Genomic DNA, 15,496 nt, shown 5'->3' on the forward strand with positions numbered 1-15,496 from the left:
GCAATTACAGTCCCTTTACATATTGATGCTTTCATATTTGACCTCCCTACAGTCCTTGTTCCCAGTTTATTATTTCTTTTAGCATGATCTAGTAAGCAAGATCAAGAAACATAAAAAGAGAAAAGAGTTGGACAGCACAGAACCCAATCATTTACCAACGAGAAGCCATTCTAAAGAATGTTTCCCTTAACAGGCTTGAATAAGCACCCAAACACAGACTTCTGTCTACAGGGGCCCTTGAGCTGCAGGTTGTGCACCAGGGGATTTGATGAGACAACAAAAAACAAATCGAAGCCTGTATGGCCAGAATTACAGTGAAATGTGATTACTGGTGGGAAAAAAAGAAACTACAAAAAGGGCCAGGACAAACAGTTATGCTGAAATCAGACATAAAATGTTAAAATGACAAAGTGAAACACTTCTCAGGCTGTTTTACCGTGTGCTAAATATGTAAATGGGAAAGTTGTCAGAATGCAATAAATTAGCAAACAAAGGGATTTATGTGCAGCCATGCTACAGGTTGGAGGATGAAGGCAGGTAAGAAAATGATGCTGACATAAATCTAATGCAGCCATTGTGTTTGTGTAAGCAGTTCTTCAGTCATGATAAAAATTCCTCAGGGAAGAGTAGAAGAAAACATGAAATGTTATTATACAAGGATTCAATGATCCATCTGTCTAGAGCGTACAGGCGTAAGTAATGCTGCCAAATGCTGCTTAGCTTCCACATGTTTAAGAAAAATACTTAAATAAACAACTGTTCATTTTGCTGGTATTCAGTCTGGTGAATAATATGCTGGTACAGTGCATCATGTTGAGCAGTCTTTTCACCCGATTCCTCTGGAAATTGCTTGGGGATCCCTGAGCAATGAACAGTGGTGGATCAATCTCTACCTAAAGTCACCATAATTGTAAGAGAATACCACAGTGTCCACCAATTCAAATGAGTGGTACAGTCACCACCATTGTAAATGAGAACTATGCTGGTCCTAAAATAAAAGGGAGCACTATACTGACCACCAATGTAAAAGACTACTACACTGGCCACCAATGTAAAGTTGTTCTACAGTGACCACCAATGTAAGGCATCAGTACACTGGCCACCAATGTAAAAGAGTATTATACTGGCCACCAATGTAAAGGAGTACTACACTGACCACCAACATATGGAAGCACTGCACAGACCACCAACATAAAGAAGCACTACATGTTGGTCCAAATGTAATCAAACTCTACAAGGAACACAATTAAAAGGACCACACTGGTCATCACTGAAAGGAAACCCTACCACTGCACTGTACACCAGGGTATGGAAGCACAAGACTAATCAACAATGTGAAGAAGCACTACACTGACTACAATTTACTGAGCACCAATGGAAGGAAGAACGCACTACATGTATGGAAATACTAGACTAACCATCAGTGTAAGCATGTGCTACACTGTGCACCAATCCAAGGAAGAACTGCAGTGACCAACAATGTGAAGAAGGACTACATTGACCACCAATGTAAAAAAAAACACTAACCAACAATGTATGAAAGTATTACACTGAGTACAAGATGCTGGAAGGCACCACGCTGGCAAACTATGAAAAAAAGCACAGACCAAAATGTAAGTAACACTACACTGACTACCAATGAGAGGTAAGCACCTCACTGACCACCAATATAAAGAAACACAATGCTGACCTCCAATGTAACAAAGTGCTACACTAATGACCAATGTGAGGAAGCACTTCACTGACCACCAATGTGAGAAAGTACTACACTAAGCACCAGTGTTTAGAAGCTGTCCTGGTGTCAACTGCTCTCTTTATTTCTCATATGGGGTGACAGAACAAAAAAAAATGAGAGCCAGTAGGGTCAAAGAAAGAAATCAAAACCTCATGGGCATTTTACCTCTTCCATACACCACCCAACACAACAGAGAACTTCTGCTGAAATTTAGGCTTTAAAATTATATAAAGAGACATTCTATGACTAAGCCAGCCAATAGTCTCAATGTGCCCCATGTCAAAGTAACTCAGATTCTTATATTTACCTATTGTGTCTGCTTTTTATTATTACACAGTATTTTATATTGTGCAGTGTCATATGTCACTAACTGTCCCTCAAAGGGGCTAATGTCCCTACCACAGTCATATGTTATTAATACAGTCTAAGCACAATTTTGGGGGGAAGCCAACTAACCTAATTGCATGTTTTTGGATTGTTGGAGGAAATCCATGCAAATACAGGGAGAACCAACAAACTCCATGCAGATAATGCTCTGGCCAAGATTTGAACCTGGAACCTAGTGCTGCAAAGGCCGGTAACCACTGAGCCACCATGTTGCTTACAATATAGGACAGTGAAAGTTTATTTTTAACAAGAATTGAATGATTAAACTATCAATAAGAATTTTGTGTATGCTGATTAACAGAATATTTTTGCCTAAATTTCTTTAACGCTGGTTTCATATTAGATATCTTTGTACTTACTGTGGTGGGGAACTCCTGAAGTTCATCCTTGAAGACATGGAGCTCGGTGACAAGGCTGCTGGGAAAATAACCAACATGTCCCTGCTGATCCCTGTACTGGTCACTATAAACCTGTCAATGAGAAAGAGTTAGAAAAGACGCCTCCAGTACACACAAAATCACACCAGTACAGAACAACACAGCTGTCACATACACTCTGCAGCCACTTGTTTTTCCCAACATTCTTACATGTGAATAGTCAAAAATAGTGTTTCCCACTGAGCAGATGGACCACATGTGGCATCAATAAGCGGTAAATCACACCTCCACAGACAAGATCATTAATCGCGCGCTGCAGAGGGCTTCTTCAAACCTACAGATCTCATGCAGCATAGAATCTCATTAGAGTAAACTTCAGCTGCTGCATCAATTCAGACATCCAAACAGCAAGATATCTTCAATAGCTGAATATGAAATCACTCTTTACAAAAAGTTACAGTAACTGATTTGTAAGGCCCTGAACATAAACACATTTGGATAAAATATAATAAAAGCATAGAAGAAGAGTTTCCCTGTACACAATGAACTTTTAATTGTGGTTTTCCGTGATTATTTGTGAATGTGAACCAAAATAAAAAGTGTCTGACTTTGAGGCTTTGTACCATCCAGAAAAGGGATGCATATATCTCAACTCTGAACTTGAGAAAGAGGGACACTTTGATATGTGGGTGACATGCAATGAAAAGTTGGCATAGCTCAAACAATCATAGTTAAATTAAAAAATAGCTTAGGAATGGCTAGGAATGTATTTATTTCTATGGTGGACCATTTGACCCAGATGTCCACCTTTCACTACTGCAACAAACAGTTTGAACTGTTGAGTCCCACCATTCACTTCCATAGCATGGAGCATAGCCTAGCAGCCACTCATTAGCTTCTCTGATGAGACATGCCCTGGATTTATTCTAATCAGGACAGTTTTTCAGGATTTTAAACAGTTGAAGAAAATAGGATGGCAGCCTACACTGAAAATCATGAGTTGAGCTAGGTAGGCTTACGTAGCCCACCTTGGCAGATATTGAGCCTCCTTGTCTATTTCCCTGCATAGTTATCTGATCTGACTATATGTCCTAAACCCGCGGTTTCTGTAAACTCAGAACAGGCCAGGCAGTAAGAATGAGACATAGTAGTAACTGTAAGTATAGTTTCTATATAAATTTTGCTGTAGCAGGGTTCTCCTAATTATCTGCTACCAGTAGCCTTCTCAATCTCCTAATGCTATTTCCCTTGCAGTCACGTTTATCTTTTTTTGTTTCCATACCCTCATACTTCCATGTCCCTTATAGGAAAAAGTGAATATTTTAAAAGGATGTCTAACTTTACAGACTTATTTCAGGACATTGGCTCAAACTTTATTAAAAGCAGTCAGACTATGTATTAGACTGACTACTAGAAACTTCTGAAGAGCATTAACAATGGCGGCCCCCATATGTCTCCTAGGAAATGTTTGCTTTAGGCATATTGAACATTAAGCATCTGGTTTACAACCAGTTTACAATCCCCCTCCTTCTATAGTGCTATTGTGCAATGTTCACTGGAGGAGAAAATGTAAATTATTGTGTTTGAAGTTCTTTAAAAACAAAGTCTATGTAATGACCTAGCTTGTAAAGGAGGTGCTAAGATTTGGGTTTTATTTGCTAAAATGTATAGGTGATATGGGTCCATAAATATTTGAACAGAGACAACTTTTTTCAAATTTTTGTTTTGTACATTACCACAATTAATTTTAAATGAAACAACTCAGATACAGTTGAACTGCAGACTTTCAGCTTTAATTCAGTGGGTTGAACAAAAGGATTGCATAAAAATGTGAGGAACTAAAGCATTTTTTTAACACAATCACTTCATTTCAGGGGCTCAAAAGTTAATTGGACAAATTAAAAAGCTGAAAATAAAATGTTCATTTCTAATACTTGGTTGAAAACCCTTTGCTGGCAATGACAGCCTGTAGTCTTGAACTCATGTACATCACCAGATGCTGGGTTTCCTCCTTTTAATGCTCTGCCAGGCCTTTACTGCAGTGGCTTTTAGTGGCTGTTTGTTTGTGGGCCTTTCTGTCCGAAGTTTAGTCTTCAACAAGTGAAATGCATGCTCAATTGGGTTCAGATCAGGTGACTGACTTGGCCATTCAAAAATATTCCACTTATTTGCTATGATAAACTCCTGGGTTGCTTTGGCTGTATGTTTTGGGTCATTGTCCATCTGTATATGAAACACCTCCCAATCAATGTGACTGCATTTAGCTGGATTTGAGCAGACAGTATGTCTCTGAACACCTCAGAATTCATTCGGCTGCTTCTGTCCTGTGTCACATCATGGATAAACACTAGTGTCCCAGTGCCACTGGCAGCCATGTACGCCCAAGCCATCACACTGCCTCCGCCATGTTTTACAGATGATGTGGTATGCTTTGGATCATGAGCTGTTCCACGCCTTTTCCATACGTTGTTCTTGCCATCATTCTGGTAGTCCAGAAAGTCCAATCTAGCCTTTCTATTCTTGAGGCTTATGATTGGCATGCACCTTGCAGTGCACCCTCTGTATTTACTTTCATGCAGTCTTCTCTTTATGGTAGACATGGATATTGATATGCCTACCTCCTGGAGAGTGTTGTTCACTTGGTTGGCTGTTGTAAAGGGGTTTCTCCTCACCATGGAAATGATTCTGCCATCATCCACCACTCTTGTCTTCCGTGCACATCCAGGTCTTTTGGCGTTGCTGAGTTCACCAGTGCTTTGTTTCTTTCTCATGATGTACCAAACTGTAGATTTTGCCACTCCTAATATTGTACCAATTTCTCGGATGTATTTTTCTGTTTTTGCAGCTTAAGGATTGCTTGTTTCACCTGCATGGAGAGCTCCTTTGACCGCATGTTGTCTGTTCACAGCAAAATCTTCCACATACAAGCACCTCCCCCCCTCTCAAATCAACTCCTGGCCTTTTATCTGCCTAGTTGATAATGACATAACAAAGGCATTTCCCACACCAGCCCATGAAATAGCCTTTTAGTCAATTGTCCAATTACTTTTGAGTCCCTGAAATGAAGTGATTGTGTAAAAAAAAGACTTTAGTTCCTCACATTTTTATGCAATTTTTTTGTTCAACCCACTGAATTAATACTGAAAGTCTGCAGTTCAACTGCATCTGAGTTGTTTCATTTAAAATTAATTGTTCTAATGTACAGAACCAAAATTAGAAACAAATTGTCTTTGTCCAAATATTTATGGACCTGTAACTTAATAATAATGAAAACAAAAAGTGTGACCAAACCTGGGACAGTAACGTACATGAATTACACTTACAGTTCACCACGCACATAACTAGACATTGACCCCTATATACAAAAACCCATACCAAGTGTAAACAATTGTTCATTATTGATATAATAAAAACGTACGCTTCCAGACCAGAATTCACCCGCTTCCTCATCTTCCCTTATTAGCTTGGTGTAGATGTAGACCAGCTCTCCTTTCTTTATGTTAATGAATCTGCAGTCTGGAGCATTGTAATCATCTTCAGCTCTTCCAAGAGATATAGCATCTGAGGGGTGAACAGCAGGAAAAAACAAGTCAGCATGTCTCAGTACAGACAGCATCACTTTACACAGGTCAAAAGCTTTTCTTTCAATTGGTATTTTTGATGCTTCGTGTGTTATAGAAGAATCTCTGAGTAGTACAAAATTATATTTCAACAGTCCTATAAAAACAATTTATTATTATGGCAACTAAATGTAAACTTGAGACGGTATCTGTCCGATTTGTCAATGAAACGAGCCTATAGAGATGATTTAAACACTTTCACAAATACATTAAACAAAAAATTAATTATCTTGAAGTTTGTGAACATCTGACCAGCACATCAAAATAATCTTCCTTGAGATCCCATTCCAAAACCAGAGGCATTAATGTTGAATTGCCCTTGCTTTTTCACTCTACACTTGATGCCAAATGATGCCAATTCAGTCAACTACTTGAGTTCCTTTACTCTAAATTCTATAAACATACTTGGCTTTGTGTACATTGGCACAATCACGCCTTCTCCAACACAATTCCCACACATATCAAATACACAATAGTCTAAAGTGTCTTTGTACACCAGTAACCCTCACTGGAGACATCTGAACTCAATAATTTCGAGAGATGTCCCCACAATTTGTAGTTTAATGGAGTAGGTATTAGGGTCATGTGTTTTCAAACATTTGTTAACACATTCCATTAAACTATAATTTTGGCCAAGATGGCTAGATTTGGTTTAACGTCCAAGGTGGGAAGATGTCACCCAAAGAGTAACAGGCATGGAAGCATTTGCCTATCCCCATACAATATAGTACGTCTCACAACAGTCCTTGCAGCTTTGTTGACTGGTAATAGGTGGACATATGCATTTAATTTCTCCCCAAGAGGAAAAGATAAGCTATATCACAAAGAATATTTCCAAGATGGAAAATCTGTATGTATGAAAGAATTTTTTAACTCTTTTATATGGCCCTCACTGTCCTACTCCTCACTAAACTCCATGTCAAATCATTGAATCAGGTCTGGATCGTACCATTTTCATGAACATGAGAGGCCATAATTAGTTCAATGACCTAATGAGGGCCACACACATTAAAGTGGAACTAAACCTTGTTTTACCCACTTGTCCATTTGACTGACAGGGCTGAATGGCAGGGGTGTGGGAGTTCTTCTAGTCCTGGCAACAACAGGGGAAGTTGTGGTGTGCTGGTTATCCCATGTGCAGAAGAATCTTAGCTTCTTGTAACATCCTGTACACCAATCTGGTTTTCTTGACACGAAAAATTGTAAAGAGAGGACCTTATATGTCTGATTTTGCTGTTTCACTCCCTAGTCACAGACTTGGATGGACAGAAGACAACAGCTCTAATATAGTAAGAAATCCAACCCAGAAAATGGACCAATTCCCCAGATGATGTATTTCTGGTGCTTTTAGCCTGATAGGTTTGACTTACAGGTACAATCCAATCACTTTCCGAAAAAATTGAACAAGGTGATGTCAAAAGTGAACAAGCATTTGACAGCATAGTGTAGATGACCACAACCAACTGGCCAGGGTAAAACTCATCTAATCATTAATCATCATGTCTTGAGGTACCTAATAATATGTATGTAAAGGTGAAACCTTATTTTATTTTTGTTCAGTATATAGTAGGGAAGTTTAATGTAGGCATAAACCTAACAAATGAAAACATTCCAAGCAAACAGGCACTATATTGTGCAATAAGATAGTTGAAGATCCCAAAACCTGGAAAGGACTGGGTTAGGAAACCACCACCACTAAGGGAGTGAGTCAAAGCAGGTTAAGTTTTGCTTTAAAACCCCTTCAGTTTACATTTTGCTGTCTGTCAACTTGTACAGCTCTCTCTCCAATTCCAGTGTCAAGAAGTAAGAGAAAATTCTCCAAACACTAGAAGAATTTTTCTTCTAGTCATTTGTCACTGTAAAAGATGATGGAAGATATACCCTTACCTCTTGTTCTGGTGACAACTGTAAAATATTTACATTGCTTTCAGTGGTAATAATCACCAGGGCCATTATAGAGGGTGAATATACATATAAAGACATGAGACCTCATGATGGTCAATCACCACTTCCAGAGATGTAAGAGTCTTGTTGCGTAGGGGCTGTAAAGCGCTAAAACACATGGCAATAAATAGTAAAATGTCCATGATTTTATGGATGCCGCCAAATCATGTATCCTGGCACTCTGGCGGAAGTTGAGCGACAATGGCTCAATGGTTTGCCATTCAAGATCTTTATCGCATGGAAGACCTCACATCTGACCTACGTGGCACAGGAGAGACATTTGGTCAGGGATGGTTTGCTGGATGGAGTTCTCATACACAGATGAGTATATAAACACAATTGCTAGAGAAACGGAGACTTGAATCGCATCTCTCTGCTACCTTGGGGACCAACATGGGCTGTGCTGCTCCCCACCCTACTCATACGCCCACCTCCTTCTTCCACCGCCTGCTTTTTTTCTTCACTTTCCCTTACATTTCCTCTTCTCTTTATCTATCCTATTCTCATTAGCAATGACCTGCAGTGCTCTCCTATAAAGTTAAACAAAAGATACCCCAGACCCTCGGTATTGTTTTAGATCCGGTGAAGCCTTCGAAAGTTGTGGCATTGGAGTGGTTAACTACTATTGCACATTATATATATATATATATAGTTATTGGACTCTCCAGGTTGAATGATTTTTGGCTCAATAGATTTTATCCTCCCCATTGTATTTCTGTTCATTCAATGTAATCTCTAATTTGTGAATGTTATTTATGTATTCATACTGTGTGTGTCTGTTGAATAAAAATCTTTATTTAAAAAAAATGTCTACAATAGAACACATATAACAAGTGCTTAAAAGCAGTGAAAACACAGCTATGGATACCCCCACAGGTTGCTGTTCTGTGTATCTTTGCTTACTTTACTTTACTTACTACTCTTTGTACTTTATTGTCACTTTTCTAACACTGGTAAAATTATACCCCAGGACTTTTCCTTTTAATTTTTTTTCTACTTGTTTTCAGTTTTTATTAATGTCATAGTTTAAACAGCTCATGTGTATGTACATTTAACTTCCTGTAAGCTGAAATTGTTATATATGTCGATATCTGTTAATTTAAATGTAACATATGTCCAATTTATTACAGCAAACATTGACCTAGTATCCAATGGTGCATTTCTGACAAAGTACCCATTCAAGTGTTCTAGTTTATTAGCCATAATTTCGGGGAACTCATTCAGGTCATGAAGTTTTGGTGCACTATTTTAATGTGTATGTGTTAATGTGGATTTTTTCATGCTTTAACATGCATTGCATTAGAGCAGCCCATTCTAAAAAAAAGAACTGGCAACATACTAAAACATCCATGAAAATGGACACAAGGTACATCCAACGTGTACATCCAACGAGAGGCATTGCCCTTAGAGTTGGGATGCCTTTTATATAATAAATGGCATTACAACAGGCAATCACACATAACATGCATTGCAGTAACACACCTTACTAGAGAAAGTTGTTTTAGCCCTATATATTTCAACACCTTCTGAAAATCCTGACCAGGACACAATCTACAAGGAGTTTTTATGTTCTCCCTTAGTCAATGTGGGTTTCCTCTGGGTACTCTGGTTTCCTCCCGCATCCCAAAAAACATGCAGCTAGGTAAATTGGCTTCCCCTCACAAATTGTCCTTAGACTACGTTATTATTATTAAACAGGATTTATATAGCGGCAACATGTTACGCAGCACTGTACAGGGGTTGCAAATGACAGACAGATACAGACAGTGAGACAGGAGGAGGAAGGGACCCGGCCCTGAAGAGCTTTCAATCTAGTAGATGGGGTTAGTGACATAATGATATATGATGCACTGCGTAATATGTCGGCGCTATATAAATATTGGCTAATAAAAATCTGTTATGTTTAAAAAAACTGAAACCAACAAAGTCCATTTGTTTGTTTGTTGTTGTATCTACTTAGCTTTAAACAGTTTAATCTTGCACACAAGAGCAATTTTTGTAAGTCCTAATTATACTAGGGGGGAAGGGGGGTGGAGGTACACTACCAAGTGCTGAAAATCTCTAATTAAAACTTCAAAAAATAAGTAGTAGCATATGAATACCCTTATAACTCAAATAAAAAAGAAAAGTAGATAAATTTTAAGACAAGCAGACAACTACAACAGGATTTGCATTATTGGCAAACTTACAAATACATTCATCATCGGCGCAGAGCTTCTTCTTTGCCAGCTTTTGCATGAAAGCCCCATTTGCCTTTTGATAAATAAATCCCAGGCATAGGACTATGACCACAACATAAATAGTCTTAGCCATTTTTCCCCAGATCTTCCTCCCTGGAGCTCGGTCAGTGTCTTAGGAGTGTATACTGGGTATGCTGTGCTCCTCTTTACTTTTAATCACTTGCAGTACATTTATACTGGAACTGAACATCTGGAAAAACACAGACCGCCAATAGGAAATGACCTGCCCAACATTCCATTCACACACATGGGCACGTGGATACAAGAGGGCTCCTGTGCAGTTGTTTATCAAAGACACTCAGTAACGTCACTCACTGTAGAATGAAAACACTCTAAGCATACTTAATAGACTTTAAAATCCGGTCCAAATTGTTAAAGCAAAACTCCAGCTTTTGTGGCAGAATTATTGTTTTAAAGTGAACCTTTTCTTTTGTCCTATTTATTGTACAAAGCTGAGTAATATGGTATACCTATAAAATATATAATACATAAAAAAAACAAACCAACAAGTTCACTTTCAAGTAGGGCCAATTTTTTACCTTCCTTTTCCTTAGGTTTTTTTTAAAGCAGAACTCAATGTAAAAATTAAAAACTTAGGACCAGACAGGTCCTATATTGTAGAAGGGACAGGCAATGTCCATTCTGCAATAAAATAATCTTACTTGTCTGATCATAACTTATGGAATACATTCACCTGTTCTTGTTCCATTGTGGGTGCTGCCATCTTCCTCTTCTTTCAAGTTTAGTGATCGTTAGCCATTTTGGTTGGCTGGGCTGAGATGATTTATTTTGCAGCAGCACAACAGCAGCTGGGATTAAAGCTAAATCTGATAAAAACATACACCCCGATTGTGCTCATAACTGCTCTTGTTATATAGTATTCAGCCAATAGGTGTATAGGTTATTTTTCCATCCATTTGGAACTGTTTCATTGTAAGTTCAGTGTTCAACAATGTCCATAGTTTTTGTTAGATAATTCATTACAAAAATCAGCATTCATAACAGATAAGTAAATTTTCTACATTCTGGGCAGATCGTATGCTCTTTAATTCACCATTCAGTCCTGCACAGTGTAGTGCATTTTTTTAAGCAGACGCTTTGGCTTTTAATAAAGATGTGTACAGTCAGCAAAACTCAAAAAGACAATGTAAGCGGCTCTAAATAGCTGACTTGTTCAAATTAAGACAAGAGTGCCTGACAAAGTCAAGTGGGTAAGGGTAACACAGTTAAATTACTGTAATACTCTGGAATCAACGCGACAGCTTTTATATAACTACTTGATTTTATAGTTTGTCCTAGACTTATAGTGCATCTGTGCTCAGAGACTATGGGTTTAAACTGTTTACATATCTATAACAAGCAGTGAAAAAGCTTTAATACAAGCCTGCATTCACCTCTCTAGCTTCTTGTACTGTGAAGTAACTCATTCTAAAATATACTTGAAGATAACATTGAACACCTGCTGGTTGTTTATATTAGAGGGTTGTTAGAATGCCAAGATGCTTTTACTGCTTGATCATAATGCATATTATGGTTCACTTTAAGCACAATACAAGTTTAGAGGAATTTACACTTTGCCCATGTCCATATACTAAATTTCTCTCTCTGCTTTCCCACCACTTTGTTCAACCATTAGGAGTGAGTTGCAGCTTTCATGGGGCTATAGACTCCCTGGTCAGAAATGGCCAATGATATCATTTTGTAGATCTCATGATACTCCCCCATACCCAGAAGTACTGGGGATGTCTTTTAGATCATGGCATTGAACAGAGAAGCAGAAGAGTAAAAGAAAGGTAAATTTATTCAATGCTAGCAATGTAAGGTGGGGAATTGAAACCTATTCTTGCACGACACACACAACTACTAGATCACTAGATATTTTCTAGTTTACCATTATTAATTTCTGTTTACCAGACAGAACTGATGAGGTTGATTCACTGACCAATATGGAGGTTGGAGAGGTAACATAGTAAGACACAAAGCTGATCTAGAGTGATGAATTGCTGCCACTTGTCCGTCTGTGCAGCATGGAAGACATATGTCAATGCCAAGAATGCCTATACAGAACTGCAAATCATTTTTTGTGGGAAACACTGTAAATGTATGTATGTTAACTGTGTGTTCAGTTGTAATAGGGAAATATATTAAGTACAACAGCCAATGCCATGAATAATGGGGACACTTCTCTTTTGATTCACCATTAACTGTATTCTTCCATTTTTATCCTGAACAAAATACAACCAAAAAATCTAACATACCATACCAATGTAGTTTTCCTCCAGATTGGGCCATTTACCAACACAGCTTAGGCAGATACAATAAGTAGAAAGATTAGAACCCTTGTCAAGTTTATATTGCTATCCTTGTCCCCAGGTAGATTCCTCCTCTCTATTTGTCCTAGGAACTATTATCACTAAGACAGGAAGAGGTGATAAATCCAAAATGGTATAGGTGTCACTATAACAAGAGATAAGGAAATTCTTGCAATGAGGATTCCTGTTCCGGTGACATTTGTCTAAAGGGGTATTTCCACTTCTTTTTTTACAGATTAAGTCTCTGGTCTTTTGCATTTCTTGGACTTATTCTAGGTAGTAGGCTCAGGTGGAGAGAAGACACCAATGTGTTCCTTCTACATTCCAAAATTATAAAAATGTGCAGTAAAGTTGGAATCGTGTTTTTGGTTTTAGAATATGTTTCACATGGTAATTCTTTACTTGCAGAGAAAAACCTTGATTTCTACCATTTTGATCTTGATTCTGAATATTAAAAAAGCTTTTCAGCCTATTTGGAAGTCTGTGGGCTACCATTGCGGACCTCTCCTGAGATTCCAGTTACATAGCTACCATGCTGATGCCTGTAGTGTATTTCGTTTCAATACCAATGACAGCCAAGAAACTAAAATTTTCAGAAGACATTATTGGTGGTCTCAGTATTTTCTAGTAGTCATTATTTGAAATGTATGCAAACCGTAACCTTCTTTTTTTTTGCTTCCTTTGGTCTGTTCATTATGGTAAGTATATCAGCCAGAGATCCAATGAACTTCCCATGCTTTTTGCCTGTGTTGCAGTTTCATCTATTTCATCTCTTTATTATTAGGCCCAGACAATTTTCGTGTGGGACAGAACAACTTACCTTATGGTATGAATATAAGAGGAAAGGTGTTGTGAATATAATAATAGGGAAGGTGCGGGCAGCACGGTGGCTCAGGGGTTAGCACTCCGGCCTTTGCAGCGCTAGGTCCCAGGTGCGATCCCCATGTCTGCGTGGGTTTCCTCCGGGTACTCCGGTTTCCTCCCACATCCCAAAAAACATGCAGTTAGGTTAACTGGCTTCTCCCTAACAATTGACCTTAGACTATAATAATCACATATGACTATGGTAGGGACATTAGATTGTGAGCTCCTTTGAGGGACAGTTAGTGACACAACTATGTACAGTGCTGTGTAATATGATGGCACTATATAAATACTGTATAATAATAATAATAAAGGTGTCCTGGGGTAACTCCCCCTCCTTTAAAACACAGCATCATTGCATAAAATAAAAGAAAAAAAACATAAGGAAAGAATAATATTTGAGACACCACAAGTAAGCTGCAAAATATAATACATTGTTGTTCTTAGGTTTAGATATGCTTTAGTAACAGGGCAATATCATGTCAGTGCAAGACAACTTCTTTACCTTGAAACAAATAAGGTATCCAATATCCTGATAAAGAATGAGCATTTCAGGAAGCAGCCCCATGAAAGTGTGACCGTCTCTAAAAGAAAAATGCAGCAATAAATTAACAAAAATTGGCTGCAGTCTCTAGCAAACACAATCTTCTATTTTAATGTTAAATTCGATTTTTCATATCTAGTGATGGGGACTGTACGGAGCTCAGAGACCTTGCCTGTGTCATAATCACAAAAGATCGTTTTTAAAGAAGACCTCAGAGGTATTTCAGTGGCAGATAAAGTTTCAAGGCTGTGATCATGTGTGTGGCTGAATGACATGGAAGAGCTGTTTCTTTTTTGAAGGGCGCATAGTGAGATTCTGCATAATGCTGAAGTTTCTGGCCATAATTTATTCACAGGGAGCCAAGAAAAAAAGCAAGATTTTGCAATTGAAGCGTAAAAGACCGTGTTTGGTATGCAAGAGTGGCTACGCAAAAACAAACCATGTTAAGACAAAAAGTTACTGAAAAAAAGGTTTCTGAAGTTTAAACAACAGTTTAACTATATAAACTAGAAAAATTAGTTCAGTGAATTGTGTAAAAGGAAAAAAAAAGTTAAAAGCTGGAGACAGCAGGATTCAGTTCATTTACACATGAGCGACTTGTGTAAATTCTGACAGGTGTCAAAATGTGATTGAACAATGGCACGAGTCACACCGTACACCGAAGAGCAGCGTTGTAGAACATTTTAATAGGGGCACTAAGAAAACAGAACCAAAAGTCTTGGAAAATACAGTATATAGTATAGAGTTTATTACAAAAACTAGGAGAAAGCAGCTACATCAGACTAAGAGGGAAAAATAGACAGTGATATATAGAAAGAACTAAAATATTAGGACTGCTTAAAATTTATTATAGGTTAAAATTGGTCCAATCATCAGAGGGTCCCTATGCAAAAATAAAGTTACTTACATTTTCCATATTACTGTAGATAAGGAAATCATGCAGTGATTCCCTTATTTACAGTAAAAGCATAACATTTAAAGCCTGTCTCCGAGCAAACTTATCCCTTACAACCACCATCATAGGACCTGATTTATAAAGTTCTCCAAGATTGGAGAAGATAGACTTTCATCAGTGAACATGGGTGATCCAGCAAACCTGGATCTGTTCCAGGATTGAAAACATTTGTTAAGAGACGTGTGAGTGTCCTTCAAACATCCAATACAGACAAAAGAAATGGAAACCTAGCCTGTCACACAACCATAGTTTCAGGTACAAAATTGGGGTATACTTTTTTTATTCATAATAGATTAGATAATTTTGTTATTTTACAGCCCTACTGGAGACCAGCATTAAAGGAAACCAGTGCCGTGAACACTATGAAGACCGTCACTGTTTTATGCCTTCTGAAAGTGTAGTTTAATAACCCCCGAGTCCCACTCAGGGTAGCTAAAAACATGGAAAAAAAACCCACTTACCTGGTCCCATCGATGACCGATCTTCTGGCAGTGAATGCACTAACATTCCGGGGAGTT

The 15,496-nt window shown here is 38.1% G+C and overlaps 1 protein-coding gene across 2 annotated transcripts in view; it reads right to left on the reverse strand.

Moving 5' to 3' along the window:
* The window catches only part of OTOR (otoraplin), a 291,057-nt gene extending 280,589 nt beyond the window's left edge, over nucleotides 1–10,468 (reverse strand). Inside the window, exons 1-3 of one of the 2 annotated variants that reach the window (XM_072409592.1) lie at nucleotides 10,253–10,468; nucleotides 5,918–6,060; nucleotides 2,482–2,592 (exon numbers count right to left, since the gene is read on the reverse strand). In XM_072409592.1, the coding sequence (XP_072265693.1) occupies nucleotides 2,482–2,592; nucleotides 5,918–6,060; nucleotides 10,253–10,376 (378 nt within the window). In that variant the 5' untranslated portion in view covers nucleotides 10,377–10,468. The remainder of the gene's footprint in view (nucleotides 1–2,481; nucleotides 2,593–5,917; nucleotides 6,061–10,252) is intronic. The other variant, XM_072409591.1, reaches the window with a different exon arrangement.
* Nucleotides 10,469–15,496: the final 5,028 nt, after the last annotated feature.

Source organism: Pyxicephalus adspersus, chromosome 4 (assembly GCF_032062135.1).
Source record: "Pyxicephalus adspersus chromosome 4, UCB_Pads_2.0, whole genome shotgun sequence".
Taxonomy (NCBI): Eukaryota; Metazoa; Chordata; class Amphibia; order Anura; family Pyxicephalidae; genus Pyxicephalus; species Pyxicephalus adspersus.